We start from the raw sequence: 18,866 nt of genomic DNA on the forward strand, positions 1-18,866 counted from the left end.
ATTAAACACTCCATCCACCGCCCCATATACACAGACTGTCCATTGGACATATATCTGTATCTGTTCAACCAACAAAATTATCTGTATCTTTATCTGTATTTGGATAGATGACTGGAAGTGGGCATGGTTTATTCCGGAAGACACGTTAAATCAGGCAAAAGTTGTAGTCCCTAACCTAATTTGGCAATGCAATTTTTGTGCCTTCAAAGTGTCAAATGTATTTCATATTGGCATATAAACATCCTTCAGTTGAAGGAGATAATCTTAAATTCCAATGATGCTCCATTGGTGTTTCTTGACATGTTAATGTTGCTGCAGTTCACCAGGGAAAGGTGTAGTCCTACCTGCATTACTGCAGTCCACTAGTGAAAGGTGCAGTCCTACCTGCATTACTGCAGTCCACTAGTGAAAGGTGCAGTCCTACCTGCATTACTGCAGTCCACTAGTGAAAGGTGCAGTCCTACCTGCATTACTGCAGTTCACTAGTGAAAGGTGCAGTCCTACCTGCATTACTGCAGTCCACTAGTGAAAGGTGCAGTCCTACCTGCATTACTGCAGTCCACTAGTGAAAGGTGCAGTCCTACCTGCATTACTGCAGTCCACTAGTGAAAGGTGCAGTCCTACCTGCGTTACTGCAGTTCACTAATGAAAGGTGCAGTCCTACCTGCGTTACTGCAGTTCACCAGGGAAAGGTGCAGTCCTATCTGCATTACTGCAGTTCACCAGGGAAAGGTGCAGTCCTACCTGCGTTACTGCAGTTCACTAGTGAAAAGTGCAGTCCTCTCAGCCCGCTGCCTGCTCTGCGTTGACTCGGTGGGGGTTGACTACAGAAGCGAGTCAATTAAACGACTAGTTAGTGAAAAACTAGTCAAAATCCTATGTTGCAAACAGAATGGGCAGGTTTATCTCCCATCCACAATGATATGAAAGGATCTGAAGAAACATAATAGCTGACGTTCAGACGTGTCAATCACGGCTCTTTTTCCAAATAAGACGAGCAACTTTGGGGAGAATCTGTTTTCCATTACATCCCTACTGTCCATCCCTACCACCACTCACCTATACCATCTTCCTCATGTACACTCCACTTGCCTCCCTTTTTCCCCCCTCCACCTCCATGCCTTCCATCTCCTCTCCCCTCATCACTTTTTCATCCCCCCCCCAGATTGCCTCTCAGACAGCATAGCGGTGTTGTAAATCTGATCTTCTCTTGCAGAAATAATTTCGTCCTCCTCGCGGCCGATGAAATGTCTTGTAACACCTCTTCAGGTAAACCATCCCCCAAAAAACTAAGAGAGAGAGAAAGAAAGAAATATGACTGAAGTCGTTACTGGACACCCCCCCTCCATGGCTGCCCCCCCCCCTTATCCTCCCGGCCATACAGATTTAAAGTGCCTTGCACACACATACCGTAGAAGAGAGGACGTGACATCAGACACTTCATAGAGCTGTCTTTTAGCTGTCATGAGCACGGTTTAGCATGCTATTAGCCGTTGTAGCCAACTGATATTGTTTGGTGTGTGTGAGGAAACATCTGTACACAATACGATGACAGGGCAAAGGTTTTTGTGGATTTTAGTGGGTTGGTTTAGTCTATTTGTTTGACTATTCAGTGTTTAGACATGTTGTTTAGACACTTGGTGTTAGTGAATACATTTGACTGGTAAATATCTCATATGTAATCACCATTATGTGTGTGTGTGTGTGTGTGTTTACTTGTGTCAAGTTGTGTGTGCATGAGAGCATGAGCCCGTGTTGTCTTTGTGTTTGTGTGTTTGTGTGTATGTTGTGGTGACCACCACTTAGACCCGGTAAACACACCACCCAGACAGGACAAAACACAGCGCTAAAGTTACAAAAACCACCCACTGGACGCATTTATTTAGAAAAAATAAGAGTTATGAAGAAAGCAAAAAAGGTCCAACTAAAACTCGCCTCCTGGCGGCTAACGGTGGAACTTAAGGTGCCTCTAGAGGAGGGCAAAAGGGTGGACTTAATTATCCTTTCGGGGGGTCACTCCGGTGTCCCGTCTCCGAACTCCGGGGGGTATTTGGGCAGAGGGGCTGGTCGCTCCGCTATCGGCAGGCGGGCTCGCGCTCTCCGTACTCCCGGCTCTCTCCTCACTGTGGGGAACAAGACAGACAATTAACCCCACCAGGCATTGATATATTCCGCCGTACCACGGCCCTCACCCATACGCGTGTGGTCGCGTAGCCTCTCTCTCTCTTTCTGACGCCTCCGCCTCTGCTTTTCACTCCTCCACCTGTTCGCGTCGCAGGTGTTTCCGTATTGCTGAAACGAGGCCTCGACCTGATGGAATGATGTGCACCAGCCGGGTGTGTTGGGCGTAGACTCTGTCAATTACGCTGCACCTTTGTCTATGCGGCCGCTGTCCAGGGTGCTGAAGGCCAGGTTTACCCGGGCCTGCGTGCGGGTCACCACAATGTGTTTATGTGTTTGTGTGTATGTCTGTATAAGTACTTGGCATCTGGCGTCCTGTGCTGCATGGCTCATGATTGGCTGTAGGTTTGAAATACATCCGAAACACTCTCGCCTGTACAGTACAGTCTCGCCTGAATTAGTTTGAATCCGAATCCGAATGGCTTTTTGTTACGTTTCTCTATAGGTTCTGTAAGTATACAATAGTGTCGGATCCAGGTGCGGTGTAAGTAAAGAATGAGACGGAGATAATAATAAAATAAAGACTCTCTTTACTGAGACGTATGGTTCGCAGGTACAAACATAAACTTATAGACGGTACAACAAAAGGGGAGCAGTAGGGCTCAGCACGTCGGTAATAATAACTAAGGCACTGCGGTCAATAATAAAGTGCACGAAAACTAAAGTTTGAGCAAAGGGCTCCAAAAGAGGTACAAGGTTGCAAACCAGCAAACAAAGTCAAAGTTCAAATTACGTTCCGGGTAACGGATACGTGAAGTGGTAATACATACACAGGATACTGAAGCATTCCAAACGGGGTAACACAAGTGATCGACTGACAAGGGAACAAGGAAATGGGACACACCTACACAGACAAACACTCACAGGTGACAACAATCATCAGATAATTAGTCCAGGGCTGGAGCACTGTCGCTCTTCGACCAGTAGGGGCGATGGGGAGTCCTCTTCGCTGACCCCCCTTGTAACAGTGCCCCCCCCTGACGAACGGCACCAGAAGTTCACCCGGGTGCCTCGGGATGGAGCCGGCGAAAGTCTGTGATGAGGCTCGGATCTAGAATATCCCGCCGAGGCACCCAGGTACGCTCCTCAGGCCCATAACCCTCCCAGTCCACCAGAAATTGGAGACCCCTCCCCACCTTCCGGCAGTCAATAATCCTGTTAACCGTGTAGGCAGGTTGTCCATCAATGAGACGGGGCAGGGGGGCGGGGCGGGGTGGAGGGGCCATGGGGGAGAAAACAACGGGCTTGAGGAGTGATACATGGAAGGTGGGGTGAACTCGCATGGAGGGTGGGAGTAGCAGTCTGTAGGCCACGGCGTTGACCCGCCGCACCACCTTAAACGGCCCCACGAAGCGAGGAGCCAACTTGCGTGACTCCACCCGGAGGGGGAGATCCCGGGTAGACAGCCAGACCCTCTGACCAGGACGGAAGACCGGGGCCGGACGGCGCCTGCGGTTGGCCTGGCGTTGGGACCTGTCCGAAGCCCGCACAAGCGCCGCCCTTACCCGCCTCCAGGTACGGCGACAGCGGCTGACATGGGCTTGGACCGATGGTACAGCTGCCTCCTCCTCCTGCTCAGGGAAAAGGGGGGGCTGATACCTGTACTGGCATTGGAAAGGGGAGAGGCCAGTGGAGGAGCAGAGGAGGGTGTTGTGGGCGTATTCAGCCCACGCCAGCCGCCGGTTCCATGTCGCCGGATTGCTGGAGACGTAGCACCTCAAGACCCCCTCCAGGTCCTGGTTGACGCGCTCCGTCTGCCCATTGGATTGGGGGTGGAACCCGGAGGAGAGGCTGACGGAGGCGCCAAGGCTGGTGGCGAATGCCTTCCAGAACCTGGAGGCGAATTGAGGACCCCGGTCGGATACCATGTCCAGGGGTAGTCCGTGCACCCAGGAGACATGCTGGACTACTAGCTCCGCCGTCTCTTGGGCCGTGGGGAGTTTGGGGAGGGGGATGAAGTGCGCCGCCTTAGAGAATGGGTCTACCACCACGAGTATGGCGGTGAACCCATCAGATGGGGGTAGACCCGATATAAAATCGAGGGCTATGTGCGACCAGGGACGTTTGGGGATGGACAGGGGGTGTAGGAGTCCCGGCGGCCGTTGCCGGGAGGCTTTACTGCGCGCGCATAGGGCACAGGCTGCCACAAACGCACGCGTGTCCCCCTCCGCTGTGGGCCACCAGAACCTCCTTCGTATGAAGTCCAATGTCCTGGTGGCCCCTGGGTGACTGGTGAGGGAGGAGGCGTGCGCCCACTGCAGCAGTCGTGCGCGCGCAGTCCTGGGAACGTAAAGCCTCCCCGGCGGACCCCCGCCCGGGTCAGGCTCCCGCCTCAGCGCTGTCCTCACTACCCTGTCGATTCCCCAGGACACGGGGGCGACGACCAGGCCAGTGGGGACGATCGAATCCGTACTCTCCACCAGGTCCACAGGATCGAACTGCCTCGACAGTGCATCGGGCTTGGTGTTCTTAGAGCCCGGTCGATAGGAGATCGTGAACTGGAACCTGGTGAAGAATAACGCCCACCTGGCCTGTCGGGAGTTGAGGCGTTTGGCCCCCTGGATATAGGCCAGGTTCTTGTGGTCCGTCCAAACTATAAAAGGATGCGCGGCCCCCTCCAACCAGTGCCTCCATTCCTCCAGCGCGAGTTTGATGGCCAGCAACTCGTGGTTCCCCACGTCGTAGTTGCGCTCCGGCGCGGACAGCCTGCGAGAAAAAACGGCACAGGGGTGAGTCTTATTGTCCTTGGCGCAGCGCTGTGACAAAACCGCCCCTACCGCAATGTCCGAGGCATCCACCTCCACAACAAAGGGTAGGGACGGGTCCGGGTGCACCAGGATGGGCGCTGAGGTGAAGCGCTGTTTTAATGCCTTGAAAGCGGTGTCCGCCTCCGGGGACCAAAAAAAAGAGCGTAGGCTAGTCTGGGTAAGGGCTGTCAACGGGGCCGCTAAGGCGCTAAACCCGCGAATGAACCTCCTATAAAAGTTTGCGAAACCCAAAAAGCGTTGTAATTGCTTGAGAGAGGAGGGTCGGGGCCAGTCCAACACCGCACTGACCTTTCCGGGATCCATGAGTAAGTTCCCCTTGTCCACCACGAAGCCCAGAAAGGAGACAGTGTCCACATGGAACTCGCACTTTTCTACTTTGACAAAAAGTTTGTGATGGAGAAGGCGTTCGAGCACCTGCCGCACATGTATTCGGTGTTGGGCTAGGTCCTTGGAAAAAATTAAGATGTCGTCGAGGTAGACGAACACAGAGTGGTCGAGGAGGTCTCGTAGGACATCGTTAACAAGCGCTTGAAATACCGCCGGCGCGTTGGCAAGGCCGAACGGCATTACCAAGTACTCGTAATGTCCTCTGGGGGTGTTAAAGGCTGTTTTCCACTCGTCCCCCTCCCGGATCCTCACTAAGTTGTACGCGTTTCGTAAGTCCAGCTTAGTGAAGACCCGGGCCCCCTGCAAGGACTCAAAGGCCGTCGTCATCAACGGAAGGGGGTATCTGTTTTTCACCGTGACGTTGTTTAACCCCCTATAGTCGATGTACGGCCGCTGCCCCCCGTCCTTCTTGGCCACAAAGAAAAACCCTGCACCCGCCGGGGAGGTGGAAGAGCGAATGTGGCCCGCGGCGAGTGCGTCGTCGATGTACTCCTTCATGGCCAGGGTCTCAGGACCGGAGAGGGAGAACAATCTCCCCCGAGGGGGCGTGGTGCCGGGCAGGAGGTCGATGGCACAGTCGTAAGCCCTGTGGGGGGGTAGTTCCCTAGCCCGCTGCTTACTAAAAACCTCCCCCAGATCCCAATAGACCTGGGGAACGCCCACTACGGCCGGAGCCACTGGAATGTCTGTAGACCCCGCCGCTAGCGTGGAAAAGGGTCTAGGGGCTGTAGCTAGGGAGTGGGAATGGAGTGGGAATGGGGTTGGCAACGAGACTGGGAAATGGGGTGGGGTTCTGGGAGGGTTGGTGATTCGCCCCGTGGACCAGTTAATGTTGTGGTTGTGCACCGCCAGCCAGGGGTGCCCCAGGACCAGAGGACAGTCAGGAGACTCAATAATAAAGAACTGGATCAGCTCCCACTGTTCTCGCTCCACCTGGAGCCGAATAGGTGGTGTGCACTGGGTAATGAAGCCGGTCCCCAGAGGCCGGCCGTCCAGGGCGCGGACCGGTAATGGAACGGGAAGGTCCTTGAGAGCTAGTCCCCACTCGTGGGCTAAGCCCGTGTCCATAAGGTTCCCCGCCGCCCCCGAGTCCACCAACGCCCACACCCGTCGTATGCGGCGTCCCCCCTCTAACGTTACCCCCAAAAAAGTCCGGTGATCGCCCATTGCGGAAGGTGATTCATGGCTCACCAATGCCCCTCCCAACATTAGCGAGCCCTCCCGTTTCCCGGCTTCTCCGGGCAGGTAGCGACTAGGTGTCCAGCCCGCCCGCAATACAGACAGCGCCCCTCTCTCTGACGCCGCTGTCGCTCGGTCTGGGAAAGGCGTACCGCTCCTAACTGCATTGGCTCATCGCAGGTGGGCTCCTCCATGAAGCCACTGGGTGGTCTTACACCCGGCGTCAGGTGGGAGGGCGCGCCCCTAGCCGAGCCTCTCTCGCGGTCCCGCTCCCGGCGTCTATTATCCACCCGCCGAGAGAGGTCGACTAAGTCGTCCAGCTGCTCAGGCAGCTCTCGGAAGGACAACTCGTCCTTCATGACCTCCGAGAGCCCCTGAGCATACAGGACGACCACAGCGCGCTCCTCCCACCCGGTCTCTCTGGCCAGGGTGCGGAACTCCACGGAATAGTCCGCCACCGTGCGATGACCCTGTCGACAGGCGGTGAGTCTCCTGCCTGCCTCGTAGGTAGAGAGTACCCGGGTGTGATCGAAGACTTTCCGCAGCTCTGCTATGAAGAGCTGGGAACTGGCACATATCGCAGTCCCCCTCTCCCTCTCTGCCGTCGCCCAGGACAGGGCACGTCCCGTTAGCAGAGTGGTGATATAGGCCACCCGGGACTGCTCGGTGGGAAAGGAGGTCGGCTGTAGGTTGAACACTAAGGTGCACTGTGTGATGAACTCTCGGCAGCCCTCTGGACGTCCGTCGTACCTCTCTGGAGGTGGAAGGCGAGGCTCACGAGGTGTAGGCGGAGGTGTAGGGACCAGTAGTGGAGGTAGGGCTGCTGCGGCGTTGGCTGCGGCGGCGACCAGTTCAGCGTTGTCCTGGCGGTCCACCAGGCTCGGGACGGTGAGGGACAGCTGGCTGAGATGTTCACTCATCTCCCTGAGGAGACGTTCATGCTGGGTCAGCATGGCACCTTGGGTGGCCAGTACGGTGCGAAGGTGTAATACATCCGCTGGATCCATAGTGGTCAGTCGATCTGTTACGTTTCTCTATAGGTTCTGTAAGTATACAATAGTGTCGGATCCAGGTGCGGTGTAAGTAAAGAATGAGACGGAGATAATAATAAAATAAAGACTCTCTTTACTGAGACGTATGGTTCGCAGGTACAAACATAAACTTATAGACGGTACAACAAAAGGGGAGCAGTAGGGCTCAGCACGTAGGTAATAATAACTAAGGCACTGCGGTCAATAATAAAGTGCACGAAAACTAAAGTTTGAGCAAAGGGCTCCAAAAGAGGTACAAGGTTGCAAACCAGCAAACAAAGTCAAAGTTCAAATTACGTTCCGGGTAACGGATACGTGAAGTGGTAATACATACACAGGATACTGAAGCATTCCAAACGGGGTAACACAAGTGATCGACTGACAAGGGAACAAGGAAATGGGACACACCTATATACACAGACAAACACTCACAGGTGACAACAATCATCAGATAATTAGTCCAGGGCTGGAGCACTGTCGCTCTTCGACCAGTAGGGGCGATGGGGAGTCCTCTTCGCTGACCCCCCTTGTAACAGCTTTTATTACATCCCATTACATATACTGTATATACATATGTACATATATACATATATATATATATATATATATATATATATATATATATATATATATATATACATATACAATACAGTACAATACAGCACAGCACAGCACAATACAGTATAGTACAGTACAGTACAGTACAATACAATACAATACAGTACAATACAATACAATACAGTACAATACAATACAATACAGTACAATACAGTACAATACAATACAGTACAATACAATACAATACAGTACAATACATTACAATACAGTACAATATAGTACAATACAATACAGTACAATAAAATACAATACAACACAGTAAATTACATTACAATACAATACAATACAGTACAATACAATACAATACAATACAGTACAATACAATACAATACAATACAATAAAGTATAATACAATACAAAACAGTAAATTACATTACAATACAATACAATGCAGTACAATACAATACAATACAATACAATACAATACAGTATAATACAATACAAAACAGTAAATTACATTACAATACAGTACAATACAATACAATACAATATGAATGAATGAATGAATGAATGGTCTTTATTGTCATTGATATAGTACAGGTACCATACAACGAAAATTCGGGAGGGGGGGCTCCCCTGGTGCTAGGAAAAAAAAATAGAAAAAAAAAGAAGGGAAAAAGAGCTGGTTTACATAAATAAAGGCTATGTACACTATCCACTATACTATACTATACAAATAAAACACTGTGCTGTACTCTATGCTATGCTATACCTATTCTAACATTTCCTATCTCTGAACCTTATGTACCCGAGGGTTGTCATATTGCACATAGTGTTATTGCACATTCATTTAAAGTGTCGCAGTTTGCAGGTTTGAAATGTTCACAGTTGTGTTTCAGTATTGCACTTGATTACAATCTAGTAGCTGCCATCAAATTGTCTAGATTGTCCAGGGCCTAGAACCTAGGTCTTTGCTGTGTTCAGGGTCTGAATGGCCCTGGGGTAGAAGCTGAGCTTCAGTCTCTTTGTCCTTGCGAACATGGTCCTGAACCGCCTGTCCGAGGGCAGCCGAGCAAAGTGTTCATTCCCAGAGTGGGATGGGTCTCTGGAGATCTTGGAGGCCTTCCTGAGGCAGCGTGTGTTGTACAGCTCTTCCAGAGAGGGGAGGGGGGCGCCGGTGATCTTCTGGGCCGAACTCACGACTCTCTGTTGCGCATTCCTCTCTGCGGCTGTGCAGCTGGAGAACCACACGCAGATGCAGTAGGTGAGGATGCTCTCCACTGCGCAACGGTAGAAGGTCACAAGCAGCTCCTGTCTGATGTGGTCTTTCCTGAGGACTCTCAGGAAGTAGAGCCGCTGTTGTGCCTTCTTGATGATGGCCGCTGTGTTGGTCCTCCAGGACAGGTCATCCTGTATGTGCACCCCCAGGAATCGGAGGGTTGAGACCCTCTCCACGCTCCCTCCATCGACGAGCAGGGGCTGGACCTCAGATTTTTTCCTCCTGAAGTCCACGATGATTTCCTGGGTCTTTGACTGGTTCAGCAGCAGGTTGTTAACCTTGCACAGCTTGCCCAGCTGCTCCACCTCATCCCTGTACGCCGCCTCGTCCCCCCCCGAGATGCAGCCCACCACGGTGGTGTCGTCTGCAAACTTTACGATGGAGTTGCTGGGGTGGACAGGGGTGAAGTCGTAGGTGTAGAGGTTGTAGAGGATGGGGCTTAGCACGCAGCCCTGGGGGGACCCAGTGCTGAGTCTGAGGGCTGTGGAGGTGTGGGAGCCCACCCGCACCCTCTGGGGGCGGTCAGACAGGAAGTCCTTGATCCATGCACAGATAGAGTGTGATAGTCCCAGGTCTAGTAGTTTGCTCACTAGCCTGTCTGGAAGGATGGTGTTGAAGGCAGAGCTGAAGTCCCAAAGAGCAGTCTCGCGTAGCTGTTTCCCCTCTCCAGGTGGGATAGAGTGGAGTGGAGAGTCGTCGCGATGGCGTCCTCTGTGGACCTGTGGGCTCTGTAGGCGAACTGGTATGGATCCAGGTTGGGCGGGAGGCGTGTGACTATGTGGGCCCGGACTAGTTTCTCGAAGCACTTCATGATGATTGGTGTGAGTGCCACCGGGCGGTAGTCGTTTAGGCAGCTCACCGTGCTTTTCTTCGGGACTGGGATGATAGTTGAGGTTTTCAGGCGGGGTGGGATGGTGGCCTGGGACAGGGACTGGTTGAAGATGTTGGTGAAAACCCCGGCCAGCTGGTCGGCGCAGTCCCTCAGCACCCGTCCCAGGACGCCATCCGGCCCTGAGGCTTTCCTGGGGTCATACAATACAATACAGTATAATACATTACAATACAATACAATACAATACAATATAGTATAATACATTACAATACAATACAATACAATATAATACATTACAATACAATAAAATACAGTATAATACATTACAATACAAAACAATACAGTACAATACAATACAATACAGTATAGTACAGTACAGTAAAATAAAATACAATACAATACAATACAGTACAGTACAATACAGTACAATACAATAAAATACAATACAATACAGTACAGTACAGTACAATACAATACAATACAATACAGTACAGTACAGTACAATAAAATACAGTACAGTACAATACAATACAATACAGTACAGTACAATACAATAAAGTACAGTACAATACAATACAATACAATGCAATGCAAAACAATACAATACAGTACTGTACAGTACAGTACAGTACAGAACAATACAATACAGTACGGTACAATACAGTACAGTACAATACAATACAATACAGTACAGTACAATACAATACAGTACAATACAGTACAGTACAATACAATGCAATGCAATACAATACAATACAGAGCAGTACAGTACAGTACAATACAGTACAGTACAGTACAATAAAATACAATACAATACAATACAGTACAGTACAATACAATACAATACAGTACAATACAGTACAATACAATACAATACAGTACAATACAGTACAGTACAGTGCAGTACAATACAATACAGTACAGTACAATACAATACAATACAATACAATACAGTACAATGCAATACAATACAGTACAGTACAGTACAGTACAGTACAATACAATACAATACAGTACAGAACAGTATAGTACAGTACAATACAATACAATACAATACAGTACAATACAGTACAATACAATACAGTACAGTACAATACAATACAATACAGTACAATACAATGCAATACAGTACAGTACAGTACAATAAAATACAGTACAGTACAATACAATACAGTACAGTACAGTACAGAACAATACAATACAATACAACACAGTATGGTACAATACAGTACAGTACAATACAATACAATACACTACAATGCAGTACAGTACAGTACAATACAATACAGTACAATACAGTACAGTACAATACAATACAATACAATATAACACATTACAATACAATACAGTACAATACAATACAATACAATACATTACAATACAATACAACACAGTACAATACAATACAATACAATACAATACAGTACAATACAGTACAATACAGTACAATACAGTACAATACAGTACAATACAGTACAGTACAATACAATATAATACAGTACAATACAGTACAATGCAGTACAATACAGTACAATACAATACAATACAGTACAATACAGTACAATACAATAAAGTACAATACAATACAGTACAATACAATACAATATAATACAATACAGTACAATACAGTACAATACAGTACAATACAATACAATACAATACAATACAATACAGTACAGTACAGTACAGTACAGTACAATACAATATAATACAGTACAATACAATACAATGCAGTACTGTACAGTACAGTACAGTACAAAACAATACAATACAATACAGTACAATACAGTACAATACAGTACAATACAGTACAATACAGTACAATACAATACAATACAGTACAGTACAATACAATACAATACAATACAGTACAATGCAATACAATACAATTCAATACAGAATAATACATTACAGTACAATACAATACAGTAAAATACATTACAATACAATGCAATACAGTACAATACAATACAATTCAATACAGAATAATACAGTACAATACAATACAGTAAAATGCAATACAATACAATACAGTACAGTACAATACAATACAATACAACTTACAGACATGCAGTCCTAAGGTAACCTTACAGACAGGCAGTCCTAAGGTAACCTTACAGACATGCAGTCCTAAGGTAACCTCACAGACATGCAGTCCTAATGTAACCTTACAGACATGCAGTCCTAAGGTAACCTTACAGACATGCAGTCCTAAGGTAAACTCACAGACAGGCAGTCCTAATGTAAACTTACAGACAGGCAGTCCTAAGGTAACCTTACAGACATGCAGTCCTACGGTAAACTTACAGACATGCAGTCATAATGTAACCTTACAGACATGCAGTCCTAAGGTAACCTTACAGACATGCAGTCCTAAGGTAAACTTACAGACATTCAGTCCTAAGGTAACCTTACAGACAGGCAGTCCTAAGGTAACCTTACAGACATGCAGTCCTACGGTAAACTTACAGACAGGCAGTCCTAATGTAAACTTACAGACAGGCAGTCCTAAGGTTACCTTACAGACATGCAGTCCTAAGGTAAACTTACAGCCATGCAGTCCTAAGGTAACCTTACAGACATGCAGTCCTAAGGTAACCTTACAGACAGGCAGTCCTAAGGTAACCTTACAGACATGCAGTCCTAAGGTAAACTTACAGACAGGCAGTCCTAAGGTAACCTTACAGACATGCAGTCCTAAGGTCAGCTTACAGACTGCTTGTGTTATGACAGACCAACACTTCATATCACCTCCCATCTCTCTCTTAAACTGAGCCGCTGTCGCATGGCTGTGTTAACCCTAACCCTAATGGCTTTGTTGTACCAGAAAGAGAAAACATGTGATTATTCTTTAGCTGTTACCATAGGGTCACCTTCTCATAAAGGGTTGAGCTGTTGAATTTGACACACACACACACACACACACATACACACACACACACACACGCACGCGCGCAGGCATGCACTCACTCACACACACACACACACACACACACGCACGCACGCAGGCATGCACTCACTCACAGATTTTTTCCTCCTGAAGTCCACGATGATTTCCTGGGTCTTTGACTGGTTCAGCAGCAGGTTGTTAACCTTGCACAGCTTGCCCAGCTGCTCCACCTCATCCCTGTACGCCGCCTCGTCCCCCCCCGAGATGCAGCCCACCACGGTGGTGTCGTCTGCAAACTTTACGATGGAGTTGCTGGGGTGGACAGGGGTGAAGTCGTAGGTGTAGAGGTTGTAGAGGATGGGGCTTAGCACGCAGCCCTGGGGGGACCCAGTGCTGAGTCTGAGGGCTGTGGAGGTGTGGGAGCCCACCCGCACCCTCTGGGGGCGGTCAGACAGGAAGTCCTTGATCCATGCACAGATAGAGTGTGATAGTCCCAGGTCTAGTAGTTTGCTCACTAGCCTGTCTGGAAGGATGGTGTTGAAGGCAGAGCTGAAGTCCCAAAGAGCAGTCTCGCGTAGCTGTTTCCCCTCTCCAGGTGGGATAGAGTGGAGTGGAGAGTCGTCGCGATGGCGTCCTCTGTGGACCTGTGGGCTCTGTAGGCGAACTGGTATGGATCCAGGTTGGGCGGGAGGCGTGTGACTATGTGGGCCCGGACTAGTTTCTCGAAGCACTTCATGATGATTGGTGTGAGTGCCACCGGGCGGTAGTCGTTTAGGCAGCTCACCGTGCTTTTCTTCGGGACTGGGATGATAGTTGAGGTTTTCAGGCGGGGTGGGATGGTGGCCTGGGACAGGGACTGGTTGAAGATGTTGGTGAAAACCCCGGCCAGCTGGTCGGCGCAGTCCCTCAGCACCCGTCCCAGGACGCCATCCGGCCCTGAGGCTTTCCTGGGGTCATACAATACAATACAGTATAATACATTACAATACAATACAATACAATACAATATAGTATAATACATTACAATACAATACAATACAATATAATACATTACAATACAATAAAATACAGTATAATACATTACAATACAAAACAATACAGTACAATACAATACAATACAGTATAGTACAGTACAGTAAAATAAAATACAATACAATACAATACAGTACAGTACAATACAGTACAATACAATAAAATACAATACAATACAGTACAGTACAGTACAATACAATACAATACAATACAGTACAGTACAGTACAATAAAATACAGTACAGTACAATACAATACAATACAGTACAGTACAATACAATAAAATACAGTACAATACAATACAATACAATACAATGCAATGCAAAACAATACAATACAGTACTGTACAGTACAGTACAGTACAGAACAATACAATACAGTACGGTACAATACAATGCAGTACTGTACAGTACAGTACAGTACAAAACAATACAATACAATACAGTACAATACAGTACAATACAGTACAATACAGTACAATACAGTACAATACAGTACAATACAATACAATACAGTACAGTACAATACAATACAATACAATACAGTACAATGCAATACAATACAATTCAATACAGAATAATACATTACAGTACAATACAATACAGTAAAATACATTACAATACAATGCAATACAGTACAATACAATACAATTCAATACAGAATAATACAGTACAATACAATACAGTAAAATGCAATACAATACAATACAGTACAGTACAATACAATACAATACAACTTACAGACATGCAGTCCTAAGGTAACCTTACAGACAGGCAGTCCTAAGGTAACCTTACAGACATGCAGTCCTAAGGTAACCTCACAGACATGCAGTCCTAATGTAACCTTACAGACATGCAGTCCTAAGGTAACCTTACAGACATGCAGTCCTAAGGTAAACTCACAGACAGGCAGTCCTAATGTAAACTTACAGACAGGCAGTCCTAAGGTAACCTTACAGACATGCAGTCCTACGGTAAACTTACAGACATGCAGTCATAATGTAACCTTACAGACATGCAGTCCTAAGGTAACCTTACAGACATGCAGTCCTAAGGTAAACTTACAGACATTCAGTCCTAAGGTAACCTTACAGACAGGCAGTCCTAAGGTAACCTTACAGACATGCAGTCCTACGGTAAACTTACAGACAGGCAGTCCTAATGTAAACTTACAGACAGGCAGTCCTAAGGTTACCTTACAGACATGCAGTCCTAAGGTAAACTTACAGCCATGCAGTCCTAAGGTAACCTTACAGACATGCAGTCCTAAGGTAACCTTACAGACAGGCAGTCCTAAGGTAACCTTACAGACATGCAGTCCTAAGGTAAACTTACAGACAGGCAGTCCTAAGGTAACCTTACAGACATGCAGTCCTAAGGTCAGCTTACAGACTGCTTGTGTTATGACAGACCAACACTTCATATCACCTCCCATCTCTCTCTTAAACTGAGCCGCTGTCGCATGGCTGTGTTAACCCTAACCCTAATGGCTTTGTTGTACCAGAAAGAGAAAACATGTGATTATTCTTTAGCTGTTACCATAGGGTCACCTTCTCATAAAGGGTTGAGCTGTTGAATTTGACACACACACACACACACACACACACATACACACACACACACACACGCACGCGCGCAGGCATGCACTCACTCACACACACACACACACACACACACACACACGCACGCACGCAGGCATGCACTCACTCACACACACACACACACACACACACATACACACACACACACGCACACACACACACACACACTCATTATAGGTCAGCCTCTGCACAGAGAGATAAGACGGGTCAAATGCAGAGCTTGGCAGAGGCGTGTGCAGTGTGGAGGCTGTACAGTGAATAACAATGTCCAAAACTAATGGGGATTAGCTCCTAATCGCTAACCACTGGGCCAGTATGTAAATCAGCTCATTTATAGGCACAGCCCCGGTCGCTGATTGGCTCTTATCTGGGGTTGGAGACGCCACGCGAGAGCAGCCAGGCTCAGAGGGGGAGATTAGGGTCTGCGTTACTGCCAGGGGCCCCGCGGCATTCTGGGAGCGGGAGGAGCTGTCTTTCTCTCTGTCTCTCCTCATCGGTTTCTGTCTCTTTCTGCTGTTTTCTCTCAGTCTCTCTCTCTCTCTCTCTCTCAGTCTCTCTCTATTTTTCTCTCCAGCCTCCCGTTATCGCCCTGTCTCTCCGTATATCCATATATCGCTTCCTGCCTCTCTCTCTCTCTCTCTCTCTCTCTCTCTCTCTCTCTGTCTCTCTCTGTCTCTCTGTCTTTCTCTGTCTCTCTGTCTCTCTGTCTCTCTCTGTCTCTCAGTGTCTCTCTGTCCATCTGTCTCTCAGTGTCCATCTGTCTCTCTGTGTGTAGCGCCTGCCTCTCCGGTCGTTGAACAGACCTGTTTAACGTCGTCCAATACAGTGTTGCTCAGTCTGTCTGTGGCCCTCTCAGTTTCTGCTTACGCATCGACTCAAACAGACATACACACACACACACACACACACACACACACATCGAACCTCTCAGAACATGGGCAGTGTCAGAATGAATTAGCTTGAGACATTCCCTTAGAGGAAGGAGTGGCCAGTCTCACTCTACAGCATGCAGAGTACCATGAGACCCTTCTGTCACGGTCTCTGTGTAGGACTCTGTATATTATGTATATATATATATATATATATATATATACTAGACTAGACTCCCTCCAGCCTGTTCTCTGTGTAGGACAGATATATATATATATATACTAGACTATATATATATATATATATATATATATATATATATATATAATATATGTACCGTATTTTCCGGACTATAAGTCGCGGTTTTTTTCATACTTTGGCTGGTCCTGCGACTTATAGTCAGGTGCGACTTATATATCAATAATTCATAATCTCTGACTGACATGAACTGACATACGGTAATCTCTGACTGACATGAACCAAGGAGTAACTTCCGCTAGCGCCTCATACACGATAGAATAGCCATTATACTTGACAATGTGGACATTAAACACGACAATGTGGACATTAAACATGATGTTATGGACCTTATACACAATGTTATGGACGTTATAAACGATATTAAAGTCATTTATTCCTTCCAGAGACTGTTCTATGTTGCTAAATTACCCCCGCGAGGCTATTTTGCTACTTCCGCTAGCGCCACATACGCGAAAGAATAGCCATTATACTCGACAATGTGGACATTAAACACGACAATGTGGACATTAAACATGATATTATGGACCTTATACACGATATTATGAACGTTATACACGATATTAAAGTCATTTATTACCTTTCAGAGGCTGTTCAATGTTGCATTGTTTGTAGGCCGCCCTTCATCCTAACTACTTCCGTTTTTCACCAAGCTATCTTTGTCATGGCCTTATACACGATAAATAGTCGTTACACTCGACAATGTGGACATTAAGCACTATATTATGAACGTTATACACGCTATTATGAACGTTATACACGATATTAAAGTCATTTATTACCTTTCAGAGGCTGTTCCATCCTGTTTGCTTGCTCCCGCGACGCCATTTTGCTAACCTTCGTTAGCAACGCGCTAGCTAGCCCTGGCTTTACACTCGATAATTTAAGTATTTCTAACCTTTCAGAAGAAGTTTTAACGTGAATTATGTCCTTCCTGGGCTTACAAATCCTCTCATGTCTCTTCACAGTGCCAGACTAGAGTCAAGCTCAACAGCGTCTTCTTTCCCCGCTGATTCCGCCAAGCCCGTTCCCTTGAACCATGCGACTTATAGTCCAGTGCGACTTATATGTGGTTTTTTCCTCTTCATGACCCATTTTTGGCCTGCTGCGACTTATACTCGGGTGCGACTTATAGTCCGGAAAATACGGTGTATATATATACTGACTAGACTATGTATATACATATACTAGACTAGATAGACTCTGTATATACAGTATATATATATATATATATATATATATATATATATATATATATATATATATATATATATATATATATATATATATATATATATATATATACTAGACTAGACTCCCTCCGGCCACTGAGCTGTATACTATACAGCAGTGGAGGCTCCTCCATAGAGGTGGAGGAGGCCTGGCCTCCCCAATAATTTGAGAGAAGAGAGAGAGATTTAAAAAAGCAATAATTATATTTATTTATTTATTTAACAAAAAACATATATATATTTTTTTAATATTAATATTATTTCCGTTTTGTTCATAAATCTGAATTTTTCCATGGCTAAAACCCAATATTGCAATTGTAAAGCACCTACAGGCCAGAATCCCTATCCGTTTGTATTGAGGGAGGCCAGGCCTCCCCAGGAAAGTGGTTTCTCATAGAAGTCAATGTAATGCAAATTTTTTCATGGCAATATGTGATTGGCCAAATCACTGAAAATGGGTGGGCAAGGGAGGCCTGGCCTCACCATGCATTGAGTCCAGGGCTGAAAGATTGACATTTTGTTCGTCCAATCACATGAAGCCATTTTGAGAATTCGCCAGTCACTTCAGTCAAAGAAACACTCGCCATAGTGGCTACGAGTGTCCTATCAACTTGTCCTTTGCAGGACACGTCTAAAACACCCATGGCTATTATCCCTGAAAATAATAGCTCATTTGGCCAAATAATTTTGCTTAAAACATTACATTTAGGATTTATTGAACAGTTTTATTTTTAATGTAGTCAATTTAATATTCTTCCATATCAAATTAC

General features: G+C 46.6%; 1 protein-coding gene across 2 annotated transcripts in view; it reads left to right on the forward strand.

Moving 5' to 3' along the window:
• rbfox1 (RNA binding fox-1 homolog 1) overlaps positions 1–18,866 on the forward strand; it is a gene marked incomplete at both ends in the record, with an annotated part of 526,479 nt that overhangs the window by 474,263 nt on the left and 33,350 nt on the right. Inside the window, one exon of one of the 2 annotated variants that reach the window (XM_080524506.1) lies at positions 1,217–1,269. The exons of the other annotated variant lie outside the window; for it this stretch is intronic. Coding sequence (XP_080380632.1) covers positions 1,217–1,269 — 53 coding nt within the window. The remainder of the gene's footprint in view (positions 1–1,216; positions 1,270–18,866) is intronic. 2 annotated transcript variants of the gene reach the window in all.

Source organism: Nansenia antarctica (assembly GCF_963989245.1).
Source record: "Nansenia antarctica genome assembly, chromosome: 2".
Lineage (NCBI taxonomy): Eukaryota > Metazoa > Chordata > Actinopteri > Argentiniformes > Microstomatidae > Nansenia > Nansenia antarctica.